This window comes from Hemiscyllium ocellatum, chromosome 21 (genome assembly GCF_020745735.1).
Source record: "Hemiscyllium ocellatum isolate sHemOce1 chromosome 21, sHemOce1.pat.X.cur, whole genome shotgun sequence".
Taxonomy (NCBI): Eukaryota; Metazoa; Chordata; class Chondrichthyes; order Orectolobiformes; family Hemiscylliidae; genus Hemiscyllium; species Hemiscyllium ocellatum.
This window is the reverse complement of record NC_083421.1, coordinates 64,082,571-64,097,367: the sequence shown is the minus strand read 5'-3', so window position 1 is coordinate 64,097,367 and position 14,797 is coordinate 64,082,571. Positions and strand designations below refer to the sequence as shown.

The window sequence follows — 14,797 nt, the reverse complement described above, 5'->3', positions numbered from 1 at the left end:
AGGGGGTGGGGACAGAGAGGTCAGGAAGAAGATTGCAAGTCAAGAAGGCGGTGCTGAGTCCGAGAGTTGGGACTGAGATAAGGTGGGGGAGGGGAAATGAGGAAGCTGGAGAAATCTGCATTCATCCTTTGTGGTTGGAGGGTTCCTAGGCAGAAAATGAGGCGCTCTTCCTCCAGGCGTCGTGTTGTCATGGTCTGGCGATGGAGGAGGCCAAGGACCTGCATGTCCTTGGCGGAGTGGGAGGGAGAGTTAAAGTGTTCAGCCACAGGGCGGTTGGATCGGTTGGTGCGGGTGTCCCAGAAGTGTTCTCTGAAACGTTCCGCAAGTAGGCGGCCTGTTTCCCCAATGTAGAGGAGGCCACATCGGGTGCACCGGATGCAGTAAATGATGTGTGTGGAGATGCAGGTGAATTTGTGATGGATATGGAAGGATCCCTTGGGGCTTTGGAGGGAAGTGAGGGTGGAGTTGTGGGCGCAAGTTTTGCATTTCTTGCATTTGCAGGGGAAGGTGCCGGGAGTGGAGGTTGGGTTGGTGGCGGGTGTGGACCTGACGAGGGAGTCGTGGGGGGAGTGGTCTTTCTGGAACGCTGATAGGGGAGGGGAGGGGTCTGTTTGGATATGGCAGAAATGACAAAGGATGATACGATGTATCTGGAGTTTGGTGGGGTGGTAGGTGAGGACCAGTGGGGTGCTGTCCTGGTGGCGATTGGAGGGACGGAGGAGCGGGAAGTGGAGGAGATGCGGTGGAGAGCATTGTCAACCACGTCTGAGGGGAAATTGCGGTCTTTGAAGAAGGAGGCCATCTGGGTTGTTTGGTATTGAGGCGAAGGAATTAGGAATATGAGATGGCGTTTTTACAGGGGGCAGGGAGGGAGGAGGTGTAATCTAGGTAGCTTTGGGAGTTGGTCGGTTTATAGTAAATGTCCGTGTTGAGTCGGTCGCCCGAGATAGAAATGGAGAGATCTAAGAAGGGGAGGGAAGAGTCTGAGATGGTCCAGGTAAATTTGAGGTCAGGGTGGAAGGTGTTAGTAAAGTGGATGAACTGTTAAACCTCCTCGTGGGAGCACGAGGTAGTGCCAATATAGTCATCGATGTAGCGGAGGAAAAGGTGGGAGGTGGTACCAGTGTAGCTGCAGAAGATGGACTGTACCACATATCCGACGATGAGGCAGGCATAGCTGGGGCCCATGCGGGTGCCCATGGCAACTCCTTTGGTTTGGAGGAAGTGGGAGGATTGGAAAGAGAAGTTGTTCAGAGTGAGGACCAGTTCAGTCAGTCGAAGGAGGGTGTCAGTGGAAGGGTACTGGTTGGGTCGGTGGGAAAGGAGAAAGCGGAGGGCTTTGAGGCCTTCGTGATGGGGGATGGAGATGTACAGGGACTGGATGTCCATGGTGAAGATAAGGCGGGGGCCGGGGAAGCGAAAATCATGGAGGAGGTGGAGGGCGTGGGTGGTGTCCCGAACGTCGGTGGGAACTTCAAACAGGCACTACAACTGACTCTGTCTTTAGAATATGTGGCAAGTGGAGCCTGGGAGCTACAGGGCAAAGGAGGTGGACACCCTCACCAGTCCAACTGAGCTTGGGGAACACCTTGAGTGTCAGCAATTGCAGAGCCTCACGCAGGGTATGTCCTGAGTCAGCCCATAGCAAAACCCCAAAACAAAGCCAAGCCTCGGACAACTGGCTAAGTCATTCTCCAGGATCTGGGTCAGCAAACCATTGCAGTTGCTGGTGGTATGCAGACTTGAGACAGCAAAGGAGTCTGAGAAAGTCTGTCTTGAGTAAGAGAGTCTACACCCTGGAAAGTCCACCCACATGTGGTGTGGAACAGTTAAATTGCTCAGCAACATCCAAATCAGGAACCAACTAAAATTAATATTTGGTTAAATGGTCACCCAGTTCTCATGAAGATTGATACTGGCATTGCTGTATCAGTGGTTGTAGAAGCTACCTTTAACAAGATTTGCTCTGTACCCCAACCCTTACGTTTGCACAAGACCTCAGCCAGACTGAGAATGTAAACCAGGGAACCGTTACAGATTCACGTACCACCTTGGTTCCAGTCTCCTATGAGAAGCAGTTGGTGCAGTTACCACTGATTATAGTAAGACGCTCGGGCCCAAGCCTATTGGGGTGGAATTAGTGGAGAAAGATTCACCTCGATTGGCTCAACATTTCTTGATTAGAAAATGGCTGCCCAAGTGATGTCCTAATGAAATCACCAGTAGTTTTTCAGGAAGGGTTAGGGACTATCAAAAGGGCCAAGGCCACTTTACATGTTGATCAGGAAGCAATTCAGTGATTTTGCAAGGCCTGACCAGTGCCATTTACCTTGTGGGGAAAACTAGAGGTGGAAATCAGGAGGCTGGAGAGCGAAAGAATCATCAAACCGGTGCAGTTTATGAAATGGGCAGCACTGGCCATACCAATTGGTTCGCCTTTGTGGGGATTTTAAGCAAATGATAAACTGCTTTTGCAGCTGGATAACCTATGCTATCACATAAAGCAAAATTAGTTGGGCAGAGGGGTTTTTCACAAAGCTGGGCATGAGGCACGCCTACCTGCAATTGTGACGAGATGAGGAGTCTCTCAATTAATATCCATAAACGTTTGTATCAATGTACAAGGCTGCCATGTGGGGTATCATCAGCCTGCACCCTTTTCCAATGGACAATAGAGAACATTTACAAGGGCTATGCCAGGTTGCCATTTATCTGGATGATGTGTTAACAATCGAGAATTAATAAAGTGCACTTGGAGAACTTGGACAGATGCTTAAACATTTCTCCTAAGTGGGTGTACACCTTAAAAGGGGAATATGGATGTTTCAGGTGCTCTAAGTGACTTCCTTGGGTTACAAAGTTGACAAAACCAATCCTCCCACTTCCTCCAGATGAAAGGGGTAGTCATGAGCATCCACATGGGCCCCAACTATGCCTGTCACTTTATCGGCTCCGTAGAACTCCATTTTCCAGAGTACACCAGCACCACTCCCCACCTCTTCCTCCGCTACATTGATGACTGCATTAGCGCCACCTCATGCTCCAATGAGGAGGTCGAACAGTTCATCAAATTCAACATTCCACCCCGACCTTAAATTCACCTGGACCGTCTCTGACACTTCCTTCCCCTTCCTGAACCTCTCCATCTCCATCCACGAAGACCCACTCAACACTGACATTTTTTACAAACCCACTGACTCCCACAGCTATCTGGATTACACCTCCTCTCACCCTACCTCCTGCAAAAATCCCGTATTCCCAAATCCTCTGCCTCCACCGCATCTGCCCCCAGGAGGACCAGTTCCACCACACCAGATGGCCTCCTTCTTTAAAGACTGAAATTTCTCCTCCCACGTGATTGAAGACCTCCAACGCATTTCATCCACATCCCACAACTCTGCCCTCGAACTCCACCCCTCCAGCTGCAACAAGGACAAAACCCTGCTGGTCCTCACCTTCCAGCCCACCAACCTCCACATAAATTGCATCTTCCGCTGACATTTCCGCCACTTACAAACAGACCTAGCTGCGTTTTGGAAAGACCGTTCCCTCCACGACTACCTGGTCAGGTCCATGCCCCCTAACAAGCCACTCTGCTATCCTGGCACCTTCCCCTGCTACAACAGGAATTACAAAACCTGCGCCCACACCTTCCTCCCACCTTACCTCGATCTAAGGCCCCAAAGGAGCCTTCCACTTCCATCAAAGTTTCACCTGCGCTTTCACACATGTCATTTATTGTATCCGTTGCTCCCAATGTGGTCTCCTCTACATTGGGGAGATTGGATGCCTTCTCACAGAGCACTTTAGAGAACATCTCTGGGACACCCACACCAATCAACCCCACTGCCCCGTGGCTGAACATTTTAACTCCCCTTCCCACTCTGCCAAGGACATGCAGGTCCTGGGCCTCCTCCATCGCCACTCCCTCACCACCTAATGCCTTATCGTCCACCTCAGGACCCTTCAACTCCAGGGCATCAATGTGGACCTCATCAGTTTCCTCATTTCCCTTCCCCCCCACCGTACCCCGTTCCAACCTTCCAGCTCAGCACCACCCTCATGACCTGTCCCACCTGTCAATCTTACTTCCTACCTATCCGCTCCACCCTTCCCTCTGACCTATCACCTTTACCCCACCTCCATCCATCTATTGCACTCTCAGCTATCTTCTCCCCAGCCCCACCCCCCTCTCATTTATCTCTGCACCCCAAAGGCTCCCAGCCTCATTCCTAATGAAAGGCTCTGGCCCAAAACATCAATTTTCCTGCTCCTCGGATGCTGCCTAACCTGCTGTGCTTTTCCAGCAACACACTCAACCAAAATCAGGTTACACCCATTAAAAGATTAAATGAGGGCAATCAAAGGTGCCCTGGCTCTGCCTTTCCTTGGATTAGTGAATTATTAGGGGAAATTCATATGTAACTGGCCATAAGGATGGCATATTACTGTGGGGAGCAAGAGTGATTGTCACCTCCAGATACTGGCCAACCTCCAAAAGGGACAAGCAGGGGTCTTCAAAATGAAGATGTTGGCTAGAAGTTATGTCTGGTGACCAGGATTGGATGCTGGCATAGCTGCATTGGTGGGGCAGTGCCTAAAGTGCAAATAAGCACAAAAATTACCACCAGCAGCTCCCCCACGTTGGTGGGAATGGCTAGGAAGACCTTGGACTTGGTTTCATGTCGACTATGCTGGTCCTTTTATAGGCTGAATGTTCCTGGTTATTGTGAGTGCCTATTCAAATTGGATGTGCACAGAGTTCATTCAGTAAACTCAGGGATAATGATTGAAAACATCATTTGTGACACACAGACTCCTGGAAGTATTGGTCACAGACAATGGGATGCCATTTACCAGCAAGGAAATCACGTATTTCCTAAAGTCAAATGGCATTTGGCATGTTCGCTCAGATCCATACCGTCCATTGTCCAATGGTCTGGCAAAAACAGTGGTCCAAACATTGAAGGCAGGTTTAAAGAAGCAGCCTTAGCTTCACTTGATACCAAACTTTCCTGGTTCCTGTTCGATTATAGGACCACCCCTCGCGCAACTACAGGAATAGCTCCAGCAGAGTTTCTGATGGGGAGAAGAGTCCACACTAAATGAAACCTGATATTCCTTGAGCTGGGGGTTGGATGAAATGGCAGCAGGAATGCCAATGCTGGCCACATGCTTTCTCTAAGCAAGAAAAACAGCTTACTTCAGCGAACCTCAGAAATGGCCCTGCATGGGTATGAGGCGAGGTCAGGGTAGGTGAGGCAGTCCTGAACAAACATGTGAATCACATGAAAGCTGCTACCTCGTAATCAAGGTAGGAGCAAAACGTACCTAGCCCCTCAGAACAGCCATAAAGCCTGTCAGAAAACATAGGTTCTCCTGCTTTGTCTAATGTTGAGGAAACCTCAGAGTCCGAAGAAGAGGAGGAAATTCTCCTGAGATGCTCCAGGTTCAAGAGACGGACTACAATCCAGCACAGGCTGCCTGTGTCCAAGTCAAAGGGGCAAAAACATCTCAGGAGAAGCCACCAGAGGAAGACCAGGTCTACATCCTGGAATTAGTGGGGGAGGGATATTCTGATTGGAACCAGATGGATCTCATTAAATGTGACCTTTGATTGGGGTTGTTAAGCTAGGCTCCAATCAGGAGCCCTGGCTGACAGATGTAAACAGAGGATTAGAGAAAAATAATAAATAGGGGACTCAGAAGGAAAAAAAGCAAGAGATTCAAAGTCTCCTTACTTCAGGGGCGGACTCCAAAAAAAACATAATAAACAAGGGATTCAGGGACTGACTGAGCTAGCTGGTCACAGCCAGTGTACTGTGCGCATGTAAATAAAAGGTGATGTGGTGACAGATACCAGCCTTTGTGCAGCTATTTCAACCTCTAACCCTAGACCACCTATTGATCAAGAATCTATCTCATCCTTAAATATACCCAAGGACTCTGCCCCACAGCGCTTTGTGGCAAGGCATTCCAAAGACACTCAACCTTCTGAGAAGAAATTCCTCCTCATGTCAGGTGCCCTTTTACTCTGAGACTGTACTATCTGGTCCTATGACTCTTCCATGAGGGGAAACATTCTCTCAGAATGTATCCTTTCAAGTCCTTTAATAATCTGACATGTTTCAATGAGATCACCTCTCATTCTCTTAAACTCCAGTGAAGAGAGTCCCAACCTGTTTGGCCTTTGCAGGAGTGACTGGGGAGAGTTTGGAGGAGAGAGAGGGGCACAGGGAGAGATGGAGTAACTGGATGACAGAGTGTGGAAGAAATGACTTTGGAGGTAGCTTCCTGTGTAGGGCAGTGTTGGAGGGAGGGGAGGATATGTGACCAATGCTCAGTCAGACAGATTGTTTTGAGGATCATTTTCAAAGAGGAGAGAGTGGATCGGGGGAAATTCCAGAGCTTTGGTTTCAGGCAGCTGAAGGTCAACAGTGTGTTCAAAATCCTGAGGGGATTGAATTGAGTGAATCAAGAGAAGCTGTACCAACAACAGGAGGGTCATTGACCAGAGGGACACAGATTGAAGGGAATCAGTTTAAGAAAACGAGCAGGAGAGAAGGATGCAATGAGTTGTTATGTTATAGAATGTTCTGCTTGAGAGGGCAGTGGAAGTAGATTCAACAGGAACGTTCCAAAGGGAATTGGAGTAATACTGGAAAAGGGAGCATTTGCAGGACTTTGGAGAAAGAGCAGAGGAGTGAGACTGATTGATTGGTTAGAGAGACAGTACAGGCATGATGGGTGGAATGGTCTCTTTATGAGCTGTATGTTCTATAGGAATGCATTATATTAAACCTGAGTTTTTTTGTTTGTTTCACAGTTCATGTTTTAATGGTGGGACTTGTGTTGATGGAATCAATACCTTCACCTGCCTTTGTCCGACTGGCTTCACAGGCAGTTACTGCCAACACAACATCAATGAATGTGACTCCAGACCATGTCTCAACGCTGGCACTTGTCATGACAGCTATGGCACCTACAAGTGCACCTGTCCCCAGGGCTACTCTGGCCTCAACTGTCAGGTTTGTGCAATCTCACCAAATAACTAAACGCTGAACACTCTTTCCTGCTGTCACATCCCCTGGTGGTGGGGCTGGAGGATGGATAGGAGAGGTCCAGTCCAGCGGGTCCTGACATCCTGGACCATAACCTGACTGTCAGGGGTTTGGGGGCTGGGATGGGATATAGTGTGCAGCTCGGGTTGGGTTGATAATGGTCAGTATTCACAGTCACACCTAGAGTGAGCACTCAGGGTGAGGCTGGTCAGTACACATCAGTGACCTGAGGTGGAGGCATATGAGGCTGGGATCTGCAAAGGAGCATTTTATCAATTAAAGAACCATTTATTTGTAAACTGGGGTGAGAGAAGACTTAATTGCAGTTCTCAATATCACAACGGTCTGGACTGACTGGTTTGGGAGCAACCATTCCTGATAGTGAAAGGTTAAGAACAAGAGGGCACAAATTTACAGAATCCAAAAGGTAGACTGGAGCTTTCCCTGGAGCATCAAAGGTAGAGGAGGGACCCGATAACAAGGTATAATATTATGAGAAACACAGACAGAATGTATAGCTACTCCATAATTGGAGGGGTCAATAACCTGGGCATAGATTTAAGTAAAGAGATAGAAGACTAAAGCAGTGGCGAGGAGAAATGTATTTGATATCGAATAGAGTGTGGGTAAGTTTGTTAATGACACAATGATTGGCTTGATGATTGACAGTGAGGAGGAAGTTGATAGGCTACAGGAGGATACAGATAGGATTAGGTTAGTGGAAGATGGAGATTAACCTTGATAAATGGGACGTGATGCACTTGGGAAGATGTAACAAGATGAGGGAGTACTCAAAGAATAGCAGATAAGCAAGATGCTCAGAGGGATATTAGGGAGCTTGTCCCCAGATCCCTGAAGGTGACAGGACATTATAATAGAGTAATTAAGAAGGCTTACAGGACAATTGCATTTATCAGTCTTGGTACAGATTACAAGAGCATGGGAGGTTATGTTGGAGGTGTACAGGACTTTGGTTAGGCCAGAGCAGGAGGACTGTGTGCAATTCTGGTCATCACACCATAGAAAGAATATGATCTTACTGGAGGGGGTGCAGAGGAGATTCCCCAGGATGCTATCTGTGAATATGATCTTACTGGAGGGGGTGCAGAGGAGATTCCCCAGGATGCTATCTGTGAATATGATCTTACTGGAGGGGGTGCAGAGGAGATTCCCCAGGATGCTATCTGTGAATATGATCTTACTGGAGGGGGTGCAGAGGAGATTCCCCAGGATGCTATCTGTGAATATGATCTTACTGGAGGGGGTGCAGAGGAGATTCCCCAGGATGCTATCTGTGAATAGAAATCAGCTATTCCCCTTAGTTTTAGGGCCAATTTTAAGGTGAAATGCAGTTTAAAGAGGATTTGAAGAAAATGGTAGGGGTCTGGAGTACACTGCCTGGGGAGGTAGCCAAGGCGGGAGACCTCACAACCTTTAAAAATTACTTTGATAAGCACTTGAAATGTCATAGGCCTAGTGCTGGTAAGTGGGACGAGTGTTGATAGGTCAGTGCAGAAGTGATTGGCCGAATGGCTTCTTCTGTACTGTATGACTCTACAACTGTGACACTCAGAGGGTGGCAAGTGTCCAGAATTCTCTGCCCGAAAGGGTGGGTGAGTTGGAAACACTGATAACATCTGATAATCTCCAGGGCTTTGGGCTAAGAGCTGGGAAATGGGATGACTTGTCAAGTCACTGAGGGCATGAGAGTGGTTTATGGTCAGGAGTTCACCTTGGGGCTGAGTCAGGTGAGAGGTTATAAAGGCATTGGGTTCACTATCTCACTCTCTTTCTCTCTCTGGCTCTCTGCCTCCAGAACCTAGTACGTTGGTGTGACTCGTCACCTTGTAAGAATGGGGGAACCTGTTGGCAGACTGGCACCACCTATCGATGTGAATGTCGGAGCAGCTGGACTGGCCTCTACTGTGATGTGCCCAGTGTGTCCTGTGAAGTGGCAGCCAAACAGCAAGGTACCCTCCAGTGTGGATGATCGCCTACCCCTCCAACATCAGAATCAAACATCCTTCAAACTTCATTTCCCCCCTCCAGCGTACTCCCCCTACCTCCCAACTGCCTCCTAACCATACTGCACCCTATCCCACCTCCTCCAACACACCCTACACTCTGCCTCAGCTCACAGCCCGCACACACACGCAGACATGCGCGCGCGCGCTCACACACACACACACACACACACACACACGCCTCCCCCCCCCCACATGCTCACTCCACTTCCTCTCATACTTCCACAAATCTTCATCCTCTGATACCTGCGCACACTCTCTAACTACCCACCTCTTGCCCTTCTGGGCTGTGCTGGTCAGTCATTCCTGTTGTTTGGTTCTGTAGGGCTGGACACAGAGCAGCTGTGTCGGAACAGTGGCATCTGTATTGATGCCGGGAACACACACCATTGTCGGTGCCAGGCTGGCTACACAGGCAGTTACTGTGAGGAGCAAGTGGACGAGTGTACCCCCAACCCCTGCCAGAACGGAGCGACCTGCACTGACTATCTGGGCGGCTACTCCTGCAAGGTAGGGTCAGACAGTCAGCAGGGTTAAAGGTCAGTGTCAGGGGTCAGTGTGGGGAAGGAAGGGCTCAGTGCGGAGGGAAGAGGGGGGTCAGTGCAAGGGGTGTGTCAGCCCATTGGGTTTGTACTGTCAAAACTGCACTACTCCCTGCACCAGTCCCACTGTCCCGCACTCTGCCCACAGCCTTGAATGTTATGACACTGGGTGCTCATGCAAATACTTTTTAAAGGTTGGGAGGTTTCCTGCCTCAACTCCCCTCCCAGAAGGGTTTGTTGATTCCAGTGCCCTATCAGTGAAAAGGTTTTTCCTCAAATCCCCTCGAAATCTCTTGCCTTTCACTTTAAAACCATGTCCCCTTGTTATTGACCCTTTGACTAAGGGGAACCGCTGGTCTTGTCCCTCATAATCTGATACGTCTCTATTGGGTTCCTCCTCAAACTTCTCTGCTCTGATGAAAACAATCGGAGCCTATCCAGCCTCTCTTCATCGCTGCAATGCTCCATCCCAATTCTGGTGAAATCGCCTCTGCACCCTGTCCAGTACAATCACATCCTTCCTGTAGTGTGGTGATCAGAACTGCACACAGTGCTCCAGCAGTGGCCTAACCCAAGTGCTGGACAGTTCCATCCTAACCTCCCTTCCAAATACAGTAGAGGCATGTTGGTTTTGTAGCACTTTTGAGTGAGCTGATGTAGGTGCAGGTTCTATATAAATGCACACCTTTAATTTCTATTGTGGGGTAGTAATGATCCTGCCACAATATTCTGTGCCTGGTGAGTTTTCTTGTTGCTGTGATTGAAATGTTTTTTTTAAAAATGTTCCTCTCTTTCTCCTTTGCAGTGTGTTGCTGGTTATCATGGAATCAATTGCTCAGAGGAGATTAACGAGTGTCTCTCCCAGCCTTGTGACAATGGGGGCACATGTATCAACCTCATCAACACCTATAAGTGCTCCTGTCCTCGAGGGACTCAGGGTATGCTAGCGGGCAGGAATGAATGGAATGTGGGGAGGTGAAGCTAAGTTTCAAGTCTGACTGGAACACAATCCTTTTCCACATGACTGGCAGTGAAGCCGAGTGTGGCAGTGGCCAGTCATTGTGTTTATACAACTTGTGTTTGGGCAGCACATGGTGCCATCCCATTTCCTAACATTTTCTCTGTCTCCTCCCTCATCCTTCTCATCCTGTCTCTTGTTCCCCCTCTCTCCCTGCTGTTCCTCATTTCCTTTCTCCCGTCTTTTGTTTTTCCCACCCCGTGTCTCATTCCCTTCTTTCCACCTATCTCTCGTTCCCCCCGACTGTTTCTCATTCTCCCCCCATCCTGTTTCATTCCCCTCTCTCCCCCCCACCTGTGTCATTCCTTCTCTCTCCCTCCTGACTCTTGTTTTCCCCTGTCTCCCTTCTTTCTCTTGTTTCTCCCTCTCTTCCACCTGTCTCTTATTCTCCTCACCCCTCCTATTTCTCATTCTTATGCTGTCCCTCCTATCTCATTCCACCTCGCACCCACCTGTCTCTCGTTCAATACCCCGTCTATCTCTTGTTCTCCACACCTGTCTGTCATTCTACACCTACTGCCTGTCTCTTATACCCCTTTTATCACCTGTCTCTTGTTTTCGCCTCTCTCCCTCCTGTCTCTCATTCCCCATCTTCTAGGTGTGCACTGTGAGATAAACCTGGACGACTGTAACCCCCATTTGGACTCTCTGCCTTTGGACCCTCGATGTTTCAATGAGGGGCGCTGTGTGGACCGTGTTGGAGGTTACAGTTGCATCTGTCCCCCAGGATTTGTGGGTGAACATTGTGAGGGCGACGTCAATGAGTGTCTGTCAAACCCATGTGACCCTCGAGGAACCCAGAATTGTGTCCAACTCGTCAACGCCTATCACTGCGAATGCCGGCCAGGCTATACAGGTGAGGGGAGTTGGTGGGGAGAAATTGGGGTGGTGCGGGTGTGAAAGAGAATGGGAGGCATGAGGGAGAATGGGGCTTGGGGAGGTGAGACAGAATGGAGAGTGAGTGAGAAAGGAGGGGGAATGAGGGAGAATGGGGATGAAAGAGAATGTGGGGGTTAGGGAGAACGGTTGGTGAGGGAGAATAGAGGGTGAATGAGGAGATGGGAAGACTTGAGGTGATCAATATGGATAAGGGATTTGGGGATTTGTAGGGAGTCGGTATAGGGTACGAGGTTACTTTTAGGGAGTGAGTGTGGGAGTTCAGGGCGATGGGATAGGGCTGACACTGGGTGCTTCCTGAGAGCTGATTGAGCTCAATGTCTGTTATTCTCCAGGGCTCCGATGTGACCGGATTATTGACAGCTGTAAGGACCGGCCGTGTCGAAATGGCGGGACATGCTCTGTCGCTGGGAACACAGTTCAAGGCTTCATCTGTCGCTGCCCCTTGGTGAGCCTCACCTCCACCTTCCTCGCAATATGCTCACCTCCTCTGTCTCTCTCACACACCTATGACCTGACCACTCCTAACCCGTGTTTACAAGTTCTATTGCACAGACTCCTTTCCGTAGATATACAAACCATTACAATTCATTCTAATTATTAATTATTAATGTCACAGTCTTGCTTTATTACTCTGTGATTGTCTGTCATTCTGTTGCATTTTTTCCCTGTCCCTTCACACACACTATCCCATCTCTCATGTACTGTCTTTCAGCCTCCATTAATCTCTCTCACTCATACATTCACAATCTCTCCCTGCTCACTCTGTCATGCTCATTTTCTTTCTCTTTCACTCTCTATCTTTGTCTCTCATTCTCTTTTTTCCTCCTTCACTCTCTCTCATTGCTCTATGCCCCTTGCGCTCTCTCTCCCTCTCTCCCTCTCTCCATTCTCTCTCTCTCTCTCACTCACATTCTGTCTCCCATCTAACTCTCACCCCTCTCATGCTCTCTGCTTCTCACTCTTTCTCTCACTCACCCTCCTTCAATCTCACTCTCACTCACATTTTCTCTCTCCCTCATTCTATCTCACTCATTCCCTTGCTTTTACTTCTCTCACTCTGTCTCTCTTTCTCTCTCACTCTCCCCTCAATCTGTCTCTCACTCTCTCTCTGGCGCTCTGTCTTGCATGCTGTCTTGCGCTCTCTCTCCCCTTCAATCCCTATCTCTGTCTTTCTCTCCTTTACTCTCTGTCACTCTCTCTCTTCCCCCCTCAATCTCTTTCTCTCACTTCTTCACTTTCTCACTTTCTCTCTTCCTCTCACACTCTCTCTTTCTCTCCCCTGCAGGGTTATGAGGGAGCATCCTGTGAGAATCAGGCCAGTGTCTGTGGTAATCTGCAGTGTCATAATGGGGGAACGTGTGTACTGACGCAGGGGGGTTCGCCCCGCTGTGCCTGCCCCCTGGGACAAGGCGGGGTGGACTGCCAGCTGCCCACCAGGAACCCATGCAAGTCCAACCCATGTTACAACGGGGGCACATGCGAGAGTGTACCCACTGAGCCTTTTTACCGCTGCCATTGTCCTCGCCTCTTCAATGGGCTGCAGTGCTTCATCCTGGATTATGAGTTTGAAGGAGGAAATGGACAGAACATCACGTTTCCCCCGAACATTGAGCAGGGCTGTGATAAACCCGAGTGTGTACAGCTTGCCAAAAACCGGGTGTGTGAGGCTCACTGTAACACTCACGCCTGCGATTGGGATGGAGGAGATTGCTCCCTCAACTTCAACGATCCCTGGAAGAATTGCTCACATGCTCTGCAATGCTGGCGTTACTTTGGAGATGGGAAATGTGATAAACACTGCAACAATGTGGGCTGCCTGTATGATGGTTTTGACTGTCAGAGCATCGAGTCCCAGTGCAAGTGAGTCCCTGAGTGGACTACAGGGGCATGGAGGGAGGGAGACAGTGGAGAGGCAGGAGGAGGGACATGGACAGGGAGGTGGAGAGAAAATGAGGGTCGGGGAGGAGCAGAGAAAGGAGAGGACAGGAGGGGAGGGAAAGAGGCAGGGGAGAGGGCAGCAAGGAGAGGGTTTGGTTTGCAGGAGTTATGCTGATAACTGTGTTCATTGAGAGGGCAAGTGGGCGGTTGTGAGGGGCAAGAGGATCTACCCAGGATATGACTACTGGTGACCTCTGACCTTGCTAGAAGGAAGGCATGGCAGGGAGGAAGAGAGAGAAATACAGACACAAAGGGAAAGATATGAAGGAAGAACAAATAAAGCAATAGAAAGGAAATGAAAATGAGGATGGGAGGGATCGGGGGAGTGATGGTGCAGGAAAAGAAATTTGAGGATGGATAGAGGTGGGAGGCAGTGTGGTGATATTCTGGGAAAGGGTATGATGGACTATTACTGTGTCCCGGACACTGATTAACAGACTTTTCCCTCTCTCCCTGCATTGCAAAGTCCCCTGTATGACCAGTACTGCAAAGATCACTATGACGATGGTCACTGCGACCAGGGCTGTAATAATATCGAGTGTGGATGGGACGGTCTGGATTGTGCCAACGACAAGCCACAGAAGCTGGCAGAGGGAACACTGCTCCTCATTGTCCTGGTGCCTCCTGAACAACTGCTGAATGACTCGGTGGGGTTCCTCCGTGAGCTCAGCCACATCCTGCACACCAACGTCAAGTTTAAGAGGCACCCCAATGGCGACATGATGGTTTACCCTTACTATGGGAACAAGGAGCAGCTGCACAGACACCATGTGAAGAGGTCAATGGTAGAGGCCAGTGACCGAGTCATTGACGCATTGAGCCATGTCAAACGCTCGCTCTATGCACTGGTGTCCCCTCGGAGCCGCAGGGAGTTGGACCGGCAAGAGGTCAAAGGGTGAGTAAAAACAGCTTCTGCCCAGCCTCCATTAAAAAAAACCACAGCTAGTATTTTGTAGAAATATTGGGGTGACCTGGTAGCACTGCTGCCTCACAGTGCCAGGAATCCGGATTCAATTCCATTTGGGGAAAGAGTGGAGGGGTGGGGCAAACCTGTAGGGCCAAATGGCCTCAGTCTGCACATGAGGGATTCTAGGTGGGGGGGTTATGTAAAAGAAGAAGAGCTTTTCTGGGTCCCCTGGGCCTAATATTCATATCTCCACCAACAGACATTATCGGATCATTGTCACACCACAGTTTGAGAGATCTGGCTGGGTACAAATAAGGCAGTCACCTTTCCTCCATGAAAAATTAGTTGATTGGATTGTGTATTGACCGTGAGGCACTCTGGGATAACCTGAGGCAACAAAGGCACTA

General features: G+C 49.3%; 1 protein-coding gene across 1 annotated transcript in view; it reads left to right on the top strand.

Annotated features, from left to right (window-relative positions):
- The window catches only part of LOC132825960 (neurogenic locus notch homolog protein 1-like), a 111,569-nt gene that overhangs the window by 82,371 nt on the left and 14,401 nt on the right, over window positions 1–14,797 (top strand). The window contains exons 19-26 of the mRNA XM_060841639.1: window positions 6,827–7,028; window positions 8,878–9,031; window positions 9,411–9,595; window positions 10,433–10,565; window positions 11,244–11,501; window positions 11,878–11,990; window positions 12,831–13,405; window positions 13,950–14,378. Coding sequence (XP_060697622.1) covers window positions 6,827–7,028; window positions 8,878–9,031; window positions 9,411–9,595; window positions 10,433–10,565; window positions 11,244–11,501; window positions 11,878–11,990; window positions 12,831–13,405; window positions 13,950–14,378 — 2,049 coding nt within the window. The remainder of the gene's footprint in view (window positions 1–6,826; window positions 7,029–8,877; window positions 9,032–9,410; window positions 9,596–10,432; window positions 10,566–11,243; window positions 11,502–11,877; window positions 11,991–12,830; window positions 13,406–13,949; window positions 14,379–14,797) is intronic.